This window comes from Phascolarctos cinereus, unplaced genomic scaffold (genome assembly GCF_003287225.1).
Source record: "Phascolarctos cinereus isolate Bilbo 61053 unplaced genomic scaffold, phaCin_HiC Scaffold_4;HRSCAF=312, whole genome shotgun sequence".
NCBI lineage: Eukaryota > Metazoa > Chordata > Mammalia > Diprotodontia > Phascolarctidae > Phascolarctos > Phascolarctos cinereus.
In genome coordinates, this window is record NW_027555847.1 from 641,946,735 (window position 1) to 641,961,677 (window position 14,943).

The 14,943-nt window shown below is 39.3% G+C and overlaps 1 protein-coding gene across 2 annotated transcripts in view; it reads right to left on the bottom strand.

Moving 5' to 3' along the window:
* FAM135B (family with sequence similarity 135 member B) overlaps positions 1-14,943 on the bottom strand; it is a 321,857-nt gene that overhangs the window by 94,654 nt on the left and 212,260 nt on the right. For both annotated transcript variants that reach the window (XM_020967062.2, XM_020967061.2), the window contains one exon: positions 11,855-11,981. In XM_020967062.2, coding sequence (XP_020822721.1) covers positions 11,855-11,981 — 127 coding nt within the window. The remainder of the gene's footprint in view (positions 1-11,854; positions 11,982-14,943) is intronic.

A 14,943-nucleotide genomic window follows, 5' to 3' on the forward strand; every position in this document is an offset into this window, starting at 1 on the left:
TGGTTAGAGTAAAATTGGTTATCAAGCTATCTTTGTTGGCTTTATCTATATTTTGTGAAGTTTGTCCCAGACAACACAAATCGTTAGTTAAAATTTCTGGCTTTGAAAAAAATCCCTGGTCACCTCCAAGCTAGGATGAAGCATTGGTGGAAAAAAATTGGTGTATTAATCATTTGGGTGATAAGTCCTCTTATTACCACAATAATATCAACTTTGATATATAGCTTTGAAGTTACATAGCAACTTTGTATATATTATCACATATTAGCTCATGTAAAATACAGTGATGTTTGAATGTGAGCCCTTTATGGATGTGGGTTATTATAATGTATGTAATTATCTGAGTGAAGTCACTGCTCGTGAATGAGGTATACTCTCTGCTGAAGCCAGCCTACCACTTGCCCGGTCTAGGGGTAATGGGCTCTCTACACATTCAGAAGACACTATTCACCTGTTGGCACTGGGACACATGCCTAGAATTTTTGTTTTACTAGATAGCTAATAAAAATACAAGCAATAATAATAGCTAGCATTTCAAATGAGATTATTCTTGTAGAGTACTAGCACAGTGGCTGACTGGTACCTAGTAGGCACTTTATCAGTGTTAGCTGCTATTATTATCATCATTATCATTATATAGTGCTTTAGGATTTGGAACGCTTTATAAACTTTGTTTTGCTTCCCCACCCCCCACCCCTTATGACAACCTAGGGAGGTAGGTGACATTATTACCTTCATTTTGCAAATGAGAAAATTGAGGCAGATAGTGGTGAAGTGACTTGCCCAGGGGAAATAGCTAGGAAGTATCTTCTACTGATTCCAGGTCTAGCTCTCCACTCTGTCACCTAGCTGGCTTTTTCTTCTTCAAAAACAAAGATGGTTTTGTGGTATAATAGAAAGAACATTAGACTAAGACATCAGGAGACCTGGGTTCTAATACCAGCTGCCATCGACTACCTATGTAGTCATTTAAAAGTCCTTTTTCCTCTCGTGGCCTCAATTCTCTTCCTTTAAAATTAGTTCTTTTAAGTATCAACTAAAATCTTACCTCCTACAGAAAAGTCTTCCCTTCTCCCTCTGTTAATAATGTAATAATAAATAATATTTTTCTTGAGGTTGCTTTTTGTGGGGGGAAGGGGGTTGGTCTATGCTTTCTTTCACAACATGAGTAATATGGAAATGTTTTGCATGATTACGTATGTATAACCTATATTGAATTGTTTGCCTTCTAAATGAGGAATGCTCCAGAGGGAGGAAGGGAGAGAATTTAGAACTCAGAGTTTTTAAAATGAATGTTAAAAATTGTTTTTACATGTAAATGGGGAAAATAAAATACTAAATACATTTAAAAAAGGATAAATCATTTTCACAATAGTTATTGCCAGTTCCTTCATAGTCTTTTCTAAGTGATAATCCTGTATATAGCTTACTTTATATATTTGTTTGCATGTTGCTTCCCTCATTAGATTATAAGCTCCTTGAGGACAGGGGCTGTCTTTGACCTCCTTTGGCAATCCCCATTATCCAGGGGCACATTCTCTTATTTGCACATAGGGCTATTGCCTTCATAACGAAGCTTCTATTTCTACCCAGGGTTTCTCCAATACTACCTGCTTCCAGAAAGATCTTCGAACAGGACAATCCATCTCCTAGCTATAGGCATCGTCACCGTCTGTCCCTCAAGCCTATGTATAAAACTCAAGCCTAGTATGCTCTTCATTCTCACCTTGGCTTCTAGAATTCCCTGGCTTCTTTCAAGTGTCTGCTCAAATTCCACCTTCTATGAGGCCTTTTCCAGGCCCAATGCTACTGCCTTCCCTCTGAGATTACCTGCAATTTATCCTGCATATATGTTGTATGTGCATAATTGTTTGCATGTTGTCTTCTCCACTAGAATGTCAGCTCCTTCAGAATGAAAACTCTTTTTTGCTTTCTTTTTATCACCTGTATTTAACACAGTGCCTGACACACAGTATGCTCTTCATAAACACTTATTGATTTGACCTCTCTTCTCTTTCCACATACCTTTCATTTTTGCCCCTAGTTATGTCTGGTAGGGGTAGGAGAGCAGAGACAGAAGGAGAGAGGAGCCTACCGACTACAAAGTTAAGATTGATTCTTTCAGCTGACAATTAAGAGTGGGTGGATTCCTATTCACGAAGTCATTAAATAAAGAATTGGATATAAAATGTTAGAAAATGAGTAATAATACTAGTAATACATGCTAATATAGTGCTTTGCAGATTGCAAAATGAGAATGTTATATATGGAAGGGATATTCCCTCAAATTACAGGTGAGGAAATTGAGACTCTGAGACCAAAAGGGATCTGGAGGCCATATGATCTCTAGACCACGAACACATATTCTATTTAATTAAATTCATAGCACAGACTAGAAAACCTGGTAAAGACTGCATTCCTATCCCTCACTGATCAATACACACACACACACACACACACACACACACACACACACACACACACAATTTTTCATAAGATGGAACAGGTAAGAACAAGGTATGGTGGTTCAATGAAACCCATTTCCAGCAGTTATTTGAACCACTCATATTATGAACCAACCATTTTAGTATACGAAGGAACTTAAATGTCCTCTGATCTAACAGACACAAAAACTATAATCCAGAGACAGGAAATGCCAGCCTGGAGGTAAGGGAAAGCTAGTTGAGGCCACAGGTATGGGGAACCTTCAGCCTTACCACAGGTTCCCCACCCCTGGTTTAAAGGAAGCCTACAGCCTGATGAGGGTCTGGTTAAATGAGATATGGGAAATTCTTGTCATTTCATTCCACCCCACCCCACCCCACAGTTTTTCATGTAAATCAGCTCATTTGAGCATGAAATTCCAGTTTCAGCAAATGTTTTGTGAGGAAAGGACTTTTTTTTTTTGAAAGGAACACCTGTTCCCTAATCTTCCCAGCTGACACCACAATCTGGGCATATTCTGATTTTATTTGCTAATGCATTAGGCTTCTCAGGGATTTGGGCTTGAAGCTCCAGGGCTCCTGGATTTTGTTCTAAGCTTGGCTTGCCTTCAGCCTTTGGATGGTGTGTAAGGCACAGGCATAGCATCTCTAAGAGCGGATCACTGGTTGTTCCCTAAATGGAAATAACACAGAAATAGAATCAAATCCTAGAAATAACCAGGCATGCTAAGCTTAAATACCCACAAACAGTCCATTCTCTGACTCCCATAATGAAGATGATGCTGGGGCCACTAGCTTTCCATGGGAGAAGTAAGCATCACTAAACTGAGATAGTTCCAAATAAACCTTGTGGATGCGGCATCATTATTGCTTTGTTTCTCCTCAATTCAGTCATTGCCTATTGTCCCACCTCAGTTACTTCATCTATGGAAATGAGATGGAGGCAAGGGTTGATTAAATAAGGACTAAAGTCCCTTCCATTACCTCAATGAGTTTTTGAATATGTAATATCTCCAAATGTGATTTCTAAACCAAAACCTTTTAAAAGCTTCATTTATTTCTATAGAAGGGAAGAAACTGAGGCTGAGAAATGTGAGTAATCTGTCAAAGATAAAGACATGTGACTTCAGCCAGTTAAATAATGTTAATCATAGCAGTCTGCATTTACATAGGGCTTTAAAAATTGCTCAAGTTAAAAAAGAAAACATACAATGGAGGTAATGGGAAGATCATTAGAGTTCAAAGCAGAAGATCAGGTGTTCCATTTTTCTGCAGGGCTTCCTCACCTGGCTTCCAGTTTCTGCTTTGCTGCTTTCAGGCTTCGTGGCAGTAATTAAGTCACTAAACTCTCTAAGCCTCAATTTCTTCATCTGAAAAATGAGAATAATGATATTTGCTCGACCTATTTCACCTTTCTTTTTTTTTCTGTTTGATTCTTATAATGAGACTGTGTATAGGTATTATGATATTACGACACTCATTTTAAAGATGGCCTTTGGCAAGTCCAAAGACTTTGAATCAGGGGTGGGGAACCTGGAGCCTCGAGACTGCAGGGGGGTCCTCTTGGTTCTTAAGTGCAGCCCTTTGATTGAATCCAAACTTCACAGAACAAATCCCCTTAATAAAAGGATTTGTTCTGTAGAATTTAGACTCAGTCAAAAGGCAGCACCAAAGGAGCTAGTAGGCCACATGTGGCCTCCAGGCTGCTGGTTGCCCACCCGTGCTTTGAATAATAGCCTGTTAAAGTTAAGAGGGGTCTTATAGGTCACTCAGGCCTTGAGACCTAGAGACATTAATAAGAATTTTAATACCTGGGGTAAGTCAGTTGAATGGGGTTGAGGGAGGGATGACACTAAGAGTCCAACGTGCTTCGTGGAGTGTAATTTTACCAGGAGAGAGGGCACCCCAGAACACATATCTCTCAGGCTTAGCAGGAGGACAAGGTAGGGGAGACCTGGTGCTGGGGGATGGTAGGCCCTGAAAAAAGGTTGGGAACCTCAGAGGTAGACCTTATGCTGTGGAGATGGCATAGACCTAACATTTGTGAGTCCAGTGGGCTAAAAGATTACTCAAGGGATAAAGTCCTCTCCATCTTCTTCATTCTTCTTCAACCAGATTCAAATTCTTAGACCCTGCCTTCACTTCCTGCCATTTCCACCAATGTTGCCACACACATACCATGACACCCCACCCTTTCACCCCTCCAAAGTCCTAGTTTCCCTTTATGTATTTTTTCCCCCATTACAGTATAAAATTCTTGAGGGCAGTTACTGTCTTCTTTGTATTGTATCAAAAGCACTTAGTCTGGAACCTAATATATAATAAGCATTTAACAAACACTTTATCACTCATCCAATCATCCATTCATTCATTCTCTCACTGGATTCCATCTTCCCGCCCTTGTTGGTCCACCCTAGTTTCAGTTCTTTTTAAATCACTGATATACCCTAAAGGAGGGGAAGAGGCTTAGAGAACATATTTCAGAGATACAGAATGCCTTGAACTTAACCATACTTTTTCATCTGTCTCTCTCCTTTCCTGCAGTTGCACTAGCTCCTGGGCCATGGCAATACCAACTCAGACACGTGGGACACAGAAATTACAACTCCTCTGATCACTATTCACCAAAGACAGACATCCAGCAGAGCATGGAGAGGCGCATAAGAGGGATGTGCCTGCTGGGTCTGCCCCATTCAGCCAAAATCACAATCCTACCAGGTGTACCTTCCCTTAGATCTATGTCAACAGTCAGACTCTATTATTACCCCCTCAGGAAGTCAAGCAGCTGATCTATGCATCATGAAGTTAGCAGCTATTTTCAATAGGTCAGTCAACTAGCATTTATTAAATGTTCAGTATATGTCAGGCACTGTGCTAAGCAGTGAGGATGCAAAAAAAGGGGGAGGGGATAATCAATTGCCCTCAAAACACTTATAGTCTAGCATGGGAGAAAATATGCAAAAAAACTATGTATACATATATAGACATACTGTATACAAATACACAGTAACTGTAACTATATATGTTGTGTGGGTGTGTATACACATATATATATATATATGTATATACGCACACATATAAATTGGGGATGATCTCTGAGAGAAGACATTAGGATTAAGGATGACTAGGAAAAACATCTTGAAGAAGGTAGTACTTTAGTTTACACTGAAAAGATGCCAGGGAAGCTAGGAGATGGAGATGAGGAGGGGGAGTGTTTGAGGCATGGGAGACAGCCAATGAAAATGCTCTGGATAAGGAGATGGAGAATATTATTCAAGGAATAGCAAGGAGGCCTGTGTCACTGGATTGCAAAGGACATGGCACAAGAGAAGTAAGGTGTAAGAAGACTGGAAAGGTAGAAAAGGGTAAGTTTATGAAGAGCTCTGAAAGCTTTTTTTTTAAATTTTATATTTGATTCTGGAGTAATAGGGTGGCACTGAAGTTTACGGAATTGTGTGTGTGTGCGTATGTGTGTGTGTGTGACATGATCAGATTTGTGTTCTAGTAAGATCAATTTGACAGTCGAGGGAAGGATGGATTAGAATGAGAAGAGATTGGTGGCATAGAGACCAACCAGTAGGCTATTGCAACATTCCAGGCACAAGGTAATGAGGGCCTGCATCTGAGTGCTGGCAGTGTCGGAGTAAAGAAGGAGGTATATATAAGAGATGTTGCAAAGGCAAAATCAACCTGCCTCAACAACAGCTTAGATAGGAGGCTGAGAGAGAGGAAGAGTTGAGGATGAGACCTAAATTTGAGGCTGGGTGACTGGGAGGATAATGGTACCCTCAACTGTAACAGAAAAGTTAGAAAGAGTAGAAGGTTTTAGGGGAATGATAACGAGTTCAGATTTGGACATGCTGAGTTTAAGATGTCTAGGGTGCATCCAGTTGGAAGTAGAGAGTCCTTATTAGGCCTCCATTAGGCTGACTAGAGGCAGCAGATAAAAAGCGGAGAGAGTCCAGACCTCTGGACTAGAACTCCTAAATTGGCCCTTATACCGTGCAAAAACTGACTGTATTTGAAGGAAGTAGAGCAAGAGAAAAAGCTACGACCTCTATATGGCAAAGCAGTGTAGCTCTAAGCTGTCTGATTACCTGGGTGGATTTCCACTATATATCTGTTTGTCTTCCCCTGTATTATGTCTATCTCAAGAAAATCTTTGGACTTCATTGAAAGCTTAGATATGTTGCTATCTCTTCCACAGGTTCCATGACACATATTATACTTTACAATAACTTCCGGAACTTTTCTTTTTGTCTGTCTGTCATATTCCATATGACCCTGGTTGTTGTTGTTCAGTTTTCTTCAGTCATGTTCAGCTTTCTTCATGACCTCATTTAGGGTTTTCTGGACAAAGTAATGGAGTGGTTTGTCATTTCCTTCTCCAGCTCATTTTACAGATGAAGAAACTGAGGCAAACAGGGTTAAGTGACTTGTCTAGGGTCATACAGCTAGTAAGTAACTGAGGCCGGAGTTGATCTCAGGAAGTTAGGTCTTCCTGACTCCAGGCCCAGTACTCTATCCACTGTGCCACCTAGTTCCATGTTGAATCCATGGAAAATCGTAACCAGTATCTCAAGAAAACACCAGTGTCCATCCCTTTCTTTGAGCTCCAAAATTTAACTTCTTGAAATGTAGACCTGGGCAGAAGTATCAACGAAATCAGTGCACAACCTTATCTTGTTCCCTGAATCTCCAGAAAGCTACCTTGGGTGAGTCTCTGGAAGACTCTTTAGTTAACAGTGTATTTAACAACCCCTATGCTTTTTCCCACTCTCACTTCTTCATGTTGTCTTCTCTCACTACACTGTGGTTCTTAACTGGTTTCTCTTGAGATGAGTGGCAACAATTTCTGAGAAAATACGGTAGGATTTGTAGTCAATGCCCATTGAAAAGAGAATGATTTAATGACTTACATACAATAAAAATATAAGATCTTGGTCTTATTAGCACAATTAGATATCACTTAGACATTTGTCCCAATTATATTAATTTGAATATTTTAAAATGTATAATTTTGTATGTATAAAGTTACTCAGTCCATAGCTCAGGAGAGAGAGCCTTTAGGCATTCTTAAGGTCATGCAAATTTCTCATCTAGTAGCTGATCCTCTGGTGAGGGACTTTTCAACAATCAGCTAGGCTAGTCATTTATTTACAACACGCAACATGACCCTGTAGCTGTATTCTAAGCCAGGGATTCTTAATCTGTAGTCCACAGACACCCTAGGTTGCAGATAAATTTCAGGGAGCCTATAACCTTGGATGGGAAAAATGCATCTTTATTTTCACCAACCTCTAACTGAAATTTGACATTTAATTCAATTGTGAATTAAAACAAAACAAAACAAAGAAGGGCCTCAAAGCTTAACCAGACTACTGAAGAGTCCATGACATGGAAAAGGTTAAGAATCTCTGCCCTAAGTTTTCTAGGCTTGGTAATACCTGCAAAAGCTTGTATTTCATTGATACTGAAGCTGTGGTCACCTCCATACTACAGTGAATCACTGGAATAAGTCCTTAGTAAATCACCTAATAACAACTGTTTGTATTTCTATTGCACTCAGTAGTTTGTTTATTTTAGTTATTAATAACTATAACACATACTTAAATCTGTCAGGGATCCCTGATTTCTTCAATTTGGACACTCCTCCACCAATCCTTCCCTGTGAAAGACAATGTAGTTTCATAGAAAGAGCCCTGATTCTAGAGTCAAACAATGTGGATTAAAATCTAATTTTTGCCACTTATTACCTATGTGACATTCATCAAACCATACAACTTCCCTGGGTCTCAGTTTCCTCTTCTGTAAAAAAAATGGTTGGACTCAATGATTGCCTCTGAGGGCCCTTCCACTAACATCAGATCTTTGATCTCATGATCTTGGGTCCTTTCATAAATTAATAGACAGTCCTTAAGAGTTTCTACATTCAGACAACCCATCACCCTCTGTCCAGCCTAGTGATGAGCTTCTCTAAACCTAGCTAGGCTGGTTCTAGAGAGACAGCATGGTGTTGTTAGAATCCTGGACTTGGACTCAGGAAGACATGGATTCAAATCCTGCCATAATGCCTACTAGCTGTCTGGCCCTGGGCAAGTCACTTCAACACTCTTAACCACAGCTGCAAGATGAAGTGCTTGGACTCAACGGCCTCTGAGATCCCTTCTTGCTCTAAATCTATGATTCTAAAACATCTGATTAATAGGCACAGAGTCTGTCATTGAGACCATACTGACACCTTCCTAGATTAGTACAACCTGCTAGAACTTGGTTCCACTGACATTTGAAATACCAGCACATCTCCATGCCACAATATGGAACCAAAGGAAGAATTCTGTTATACTATTACTAAGACACATTTAGGTAGTACTTTTTGGACGTACAAACTGCTATCCTGACATGCAAACTGCTATCTTTTTAAGCAACCATATGGATTGGGTCACACAATGATTATCTTTATTTTACAGATGAGGAAATGAAGGTTAAAAAAGATTCTTGCCCAAGGTCATAGAGCAAGTAGGGGTCAGCAACAGGACTAGAAAATCTTTTTTTTCCCAACTCTAGACCTCTCCTTTTTCTACTGTGCCCTACTGCCCAGTTTCTAATGGAAATTTCTCTTTCCGAACTAGGCCCAAGATGATCCCTTCTCAATGAGGTCCTTCAAGTGTGCAGTGGTTGCATGTTCCCTGTGTTTTTCCCATTAATGCTAATGGTGGAGCTAAGAGTTTGTACTAAGAGATGCTCAGACCCCCTACAGCTTTGGAAATGAAGTCCCTGCATGCTGGGAAATGAAGCCAGGGAGGGATGATTCAATGGTTAAGCAGCACATTACAAGATGTTCCCTGCAGATTGAGCAGGACTTCATTGTGTTCACGAGGTAAGGCAGAACATTTCCACCTTTGGGGGAGAGGGAGGAGTGTGACACTCCTTGGACCATAAAAGCCTTTCACATTACTACTTAAAAATATAAGCTAGCTACTAATGCATTCTTTATAAGGCTCAGAGGATGGACGAAGATAAGGCTTGAAAAGCAGAACTCTATATTAATGGTGGGTCTACTTCTTCAATCTCTCTCATCCCCTTAGTTTTCCCTTTCCTTTCTAATGCTATTGCACAATCTTATTTCAGGACCTCATACCTTTTTACCCTAGACAAGGAGGGAACATAGTACAGTGGGAAGAACATTGGCTCTGAATTCAGAGGTCATTAAGTATGAATCCCACCTCTGGCAGTACCTATGTGATTCTGAGTACAACATTTAATGTCTCAAGACCCTGTTTCTGAATCTATAAGATGGTGATGAAGGGAAGGAGATTCTACTACATGGGATATGAGGTCCCTTCTAACTCTAGGTCTGTGATTTTATGACCCTAATATTTGTTTACTAGTTTGTAATATCCACATTACAGGTCTCCATCCATCTAATCTCTCTCTTTTCAATCTATCATCCATAACAAGCCAGATTAATCTTCCCAATGAACAGAATTTATCAGGTCATATCCTTGCTCAAAAACTGTCAATGATTCCTTATAACTAAAGGCATTCTACAATCAGCTTCCACCCTAATTTTCAGCTAGCTTGCTTGCTTTCTCTCTCTCTCTCTCTCTCTCTCTCTCTCTCTCTCTCTCTCTCTCTCTCTCTCCCTTCCCTCTCTTCTTCCTTTCTTCCTCCCTCCCTTCTTTTCTTTTTGGAAGCAATCAGGGTTAAGTGACTTATCCAGGGTCACATACCTAGTAAGTTACAAGACTAGATATGAACTCAGGTCCTCCTGATTACAGGGCCAATACTCTGTCTACTTTGCCACCCAGGTGCCCCCAGCTTTATTTCTGAATGTTAGCTTGAGACTTTCAACTCTCTGGTTAATCTGTAACAGTCACCATTACCCATGCCCCATTGAGAAACTTTCTAACTCTAAGTCTTTGCTTACACCATTTACTATAGGTGGGGTATCTTCCCCACCCATCTATGCCTGGGGAAATTATAGGAACACAGAATTCATATCTAGAGAGGGCTTTAGAGTTTATATAGTCTAAATTCTTCATTTTGCTGATAGGGAATTTGAGGTCCAGAAAGTGCTTTGCCCAAAGTCACATTGGTACAAAAGTAAGAAAGCTAAGATTTGAACCCTAGTTGTATGATTCCTGTTCTACAAGTACTTCTACTATATCATGGTCCCTACCATCCTTTAAGAAACCTACCCTGATTTCCCAATGTGGTAATTACTTTCTTAGGAACTAATATCTATCTATCTATCTATCTATCTATCTATCTATCTATCTATCTATCTATCTATCTTTCTTTTTCTTTCTTTCTTTCTTTCTTTCTTTCTTTCTTTCTTTCTTTCTTTCTTTCTTTCTTTCTTTCTTTCTTTCTTTCTTTCTTTCTTTCTTTCTTTCTTTCTTTCTTTCTTTCTTTCTTTCTTTCTTTCTTTCTTTCTTGGCACTTAGGGTTAAGTTACTTGCCCAGGGTCACACAGCTATTATGTATCAAGTATTTGGTCCGAGGCCAGATTTGAACTCAGGTCCTCCTAACTTCAGGGCTAGTGTTCTATCCAGTGTGCCACCTAGCTGCCCCAGGAACTAATATATTTCTTAGGCACTAATAATATTCCACTTTATATCTCAGCTATTGACATACTGATGTTAACAAAGGGATAATGATGGGATCTATAATTTCAATAACATAGGAAACTTCCATATGAAGAAATTCCCTCTATAAACACAGGTTTGTGGTTGTTCTGTAACTTATAGTATTAGAGAGAGAAATTAAGTGACTTGTCCAGGGTCACACTGCAGTATGTGTCAAAGGAGGGACTTGATCACTTCCTGGCATCAAGGACACTTTTGTAGGTGTTATTTCACAATGCCTCTCCAACCTTGTTATGTCTCATAAATACCTGCAAGCTCAATGAGTGTAAGCTTATCCAACTTTCTGCCTCCTATAACACATTGCATATGGTAGGTTCTTAATGCATATTGACTTAATGAATAACGTGACATAGGCTTGAAATTGCCTCTTAGAGGATATATAGAAGGCGGTGTGGTATAGTGGGAAGAATACTGGTTTGAGATCTGGAAAAAAACTAGATGTGACTTATATATACTGATGACATTTGAATGATTCTGAGCAAGTTACTTCTCCTTCTCTGGATCCATTGCTTTCATCTGTGAAAAGGAGGGAGACTTGGTGAGGAGGAATACTGTTGGACTAGATGACATTCTAAGATAATAGTAGCCATAGTCTGACAAAACCTCCTTTTACGGGATTCATTCCAGAAGAAATATGATTCTATAGGGGCAGTCCTTGGAACAAAAATCTGAGAATAAGGGATGTTGGGGAAGGAAGAAATGGCTCATGGTCAAGCACAACTTGACATAGTCAAGTTTCACATGGACCTTGGACTTTACCTCTGAGAAAGAAGGTTTGCAGTAACCAGCTCCAAAGACAAGGCTTTCTAAGGACATACTGGACTGTTCCGAACCTGACTCTGGGCTGCCTTTACCCAGCCACGATCCTTTCCCTGGGCGTGTAAAGCTAAAATGGAAAACATTAAGAAGAAAAATGTATTATAAACCAACATCCTACAAAAAATAATAACAAACTGTAAAGTTTACTAAGCACTTAGCACAAGTATGTCCATAAGACAGCATGGAGTTGAAAGGATACTAGCTCTAGAGTCAAAGGACGCAAGTTCTAAGTCTGCCTCATGCTTGCTGCCTAAGGGACCATAATAAGCAAGTCATGACTTGATCTTCCTAGGTCTCAGTTTCCTCATTTGTCAGATAAGGGTATTAGACTAAATGGTCTCTGAGGTCCCTTTCAACTCTAGAGCTATAATCCTATGATAATAAATACTAAAAAGATTATTCAATCAGTTTTAAATAATGGAACATGAAGGCTCACAGTTGAAGTGACCTTCCCAGTGTCATACAGGGAGAAAGTATCAAACCCAGGTCTTGAGACTCCAAGTCCAGTATTGATTCCTCAATAACACAATAAGTATTCAATACATACCAGAGTCTTGCCTGAAGCTGGCCATTTAGCTAATTAATTAAATAAGTAGATTGGGCAAGTAGATGAGTAGATAGATAGATAGATAGATAGATAGACGACAGATAGATGAATGAAAAAGTGAATGAATAGATTAATTAAAATAATTTCTGTATGGCCTAGGTTTAAGCTAAATTTTCCTAGTTATTAGTCTGGAATAATAGAAGAGCTTTAAAGGGTTCTGGGGAGAACTGGGAGCCAAGTGTTCTTATTTCTAGTCCCTATTCTACTATTCCTTGTTGTGTTAGCCTGGGAAAATGTTTAACCTCTCTATTCATAATTTGTCATACAAGGGTGATAATACCTACACTACCTCATAGAGTTGTTGAAATCATCAAATGAAACGATGATATGAACATGCCTTGGAACCTATAAGTTGGTGGACAAAGGAGAGATATTATTATTAAATGATCATAACAGGTGTGAATTTGTGATGCTTGGTACCCAATGATATGCTTTAATTTCCAACACTCTGCTGAAGCCAGGTACTGAATGAACACAGAGAAGGTCACTTCATTTCATTACTCATTAAGATTTTTAAAAATATTGATTTTATTCTAGATTCCACCTTGCTTGGAAGACTCATAAAATGTACTAAGAATAAAAAAAAATCAATATTTTAATACAATAATGCAGTGGAAAGAGTCCTGAAATTTTGGGTGGGGTAGGGAGATCAGAAGTTGTGGGTTCTAGCTTAGGCTCTGCCATAGTTCACCAACTAGCTGTATAATCATATGAAGAGCAGGTAAGTGGTGCAGTGGATAGAGTACCAGGCTTGGAGTCAGGAAGATTCATCTTCCTGAGTTAAAATATAGCCTCAGACTAGCTGTGTGATCCTGGGCAAGTCACTTCACCCTGTTTGCCTCAGTTTCTCATCTGTAAAATGAGCTGGAGAAAGAAATGGCAAAACACTCCACTATCTTTGCCAAGAAAATACCAAATGTGGTCACAGAGTCAGATAAGACTGAAATGACTGAATGACAACAACAAAATCATATGAAAGTCTTTCAAACTCCCTGGGCCTCATTTTCTTCATCTAAATAAATAATTTGATTAAGATGGTCTCTAGAGTTGTTTCCCACATAAACATTGTGTTCTCATATTCTATAACATTAATTCTCTTTCAGCTGCATAAGTATATATTCTAAGAGTTTATGTTCTAAGGTCCCTCATAGATCTAACATTCTATGTTCTCAGGTCCTTTCCAACTCGAACATCTATGTTCTGTTCCAACATACCTCCCAGCTTTCATTCTCTGATTTAAGAATAATGGGCTACTATGGATTTGATAAGTAATGATATTAAAATATCCATTCATACAGCTCTCTAAGGTTTACAAAGCATTTTTCTCAGAACACTGTGAGATAAATAGGACAGGTATTATTATGCCCATTTTGCTTATGAGAAGACTGATGTTTAGTGGATGAAAGGATTTGCCTACTGCATTGCAGCTGTGATGCACACTCGAAGAGCAGAGCTTTTTTCACTATTTTATAGAGAATATTTGTTCACATTTCCTCATTGATAGAATGATGATGATAGCTAATATTTATTTAAAATTTTAAGTTTTACAAAGTGTTTTACATAAATTGCTTCATTTGATCCGTTTGGCTAAATTTCGCAACTGCCTCACATTAATCATGTTTAATTGATGCCATTCTCAACTATGTGTGAGGATAGTATGTTTCCTATAGATAGTCTTCAAGCCCTTTCTATAGCAAAAATATGTGCATTACTCAGAAAGGCCATGCTTACTGACAGAAATCTTCTCTACGGAATCCAGACAATAGGAAAAAATTCTGACTTCATTCACAAGAGGAAGGAAGAAGAGAAATGGGGGGGGGAGAGGGAGAGCAGGAGAGGGAGAGAGAGAGAAGGAGCAGGAGAAGAAGGAGGAGAGAGATGAGATGAAAGGGGAGAAAAAGGAAGGGGAGGGGAGGAGAGAGAAAGGGGAGAGAGGAGAGAGTAAGGGAGAAGGATAAAGAAGAGGAAAGGGGAGGAGAGGAGAGGGGGGAGGAAAGGAGGGAGGGAAAGAAAGAGCTATGATGGCAAAGCCACTGGTTGAAGGAGGTAAACTTAAAAGCCCCTTGTGATGATGGAAGGTTAAACCTCCAACCAACAGTTTCCAAATTTCAAAATCCTCATTAGAATATTATCAGTGTTCTCTCAATTTTGTATTTGAATGCTAGTTTTGTTTACCTAGCTTTAGTGTGTTTTAGAGCCCTGGAATATGCTGCTGGGAAATGGAAAAGGATAAATTTGGCAAATGGCACAGAGACATTTTCCCCCCTCTGGAAAGTGGCCAAAGAGATAGTAATGCTTTGGGAAAAAAATAAAACAGGTATCCTAACTACTCTATTATATACGATGGAAGCATTGGGAAAAGGTTTTAGAGCAAATAATATCCTGGAAGAGGCTTCTAAACATAGAATGGAATGCTTTGGAA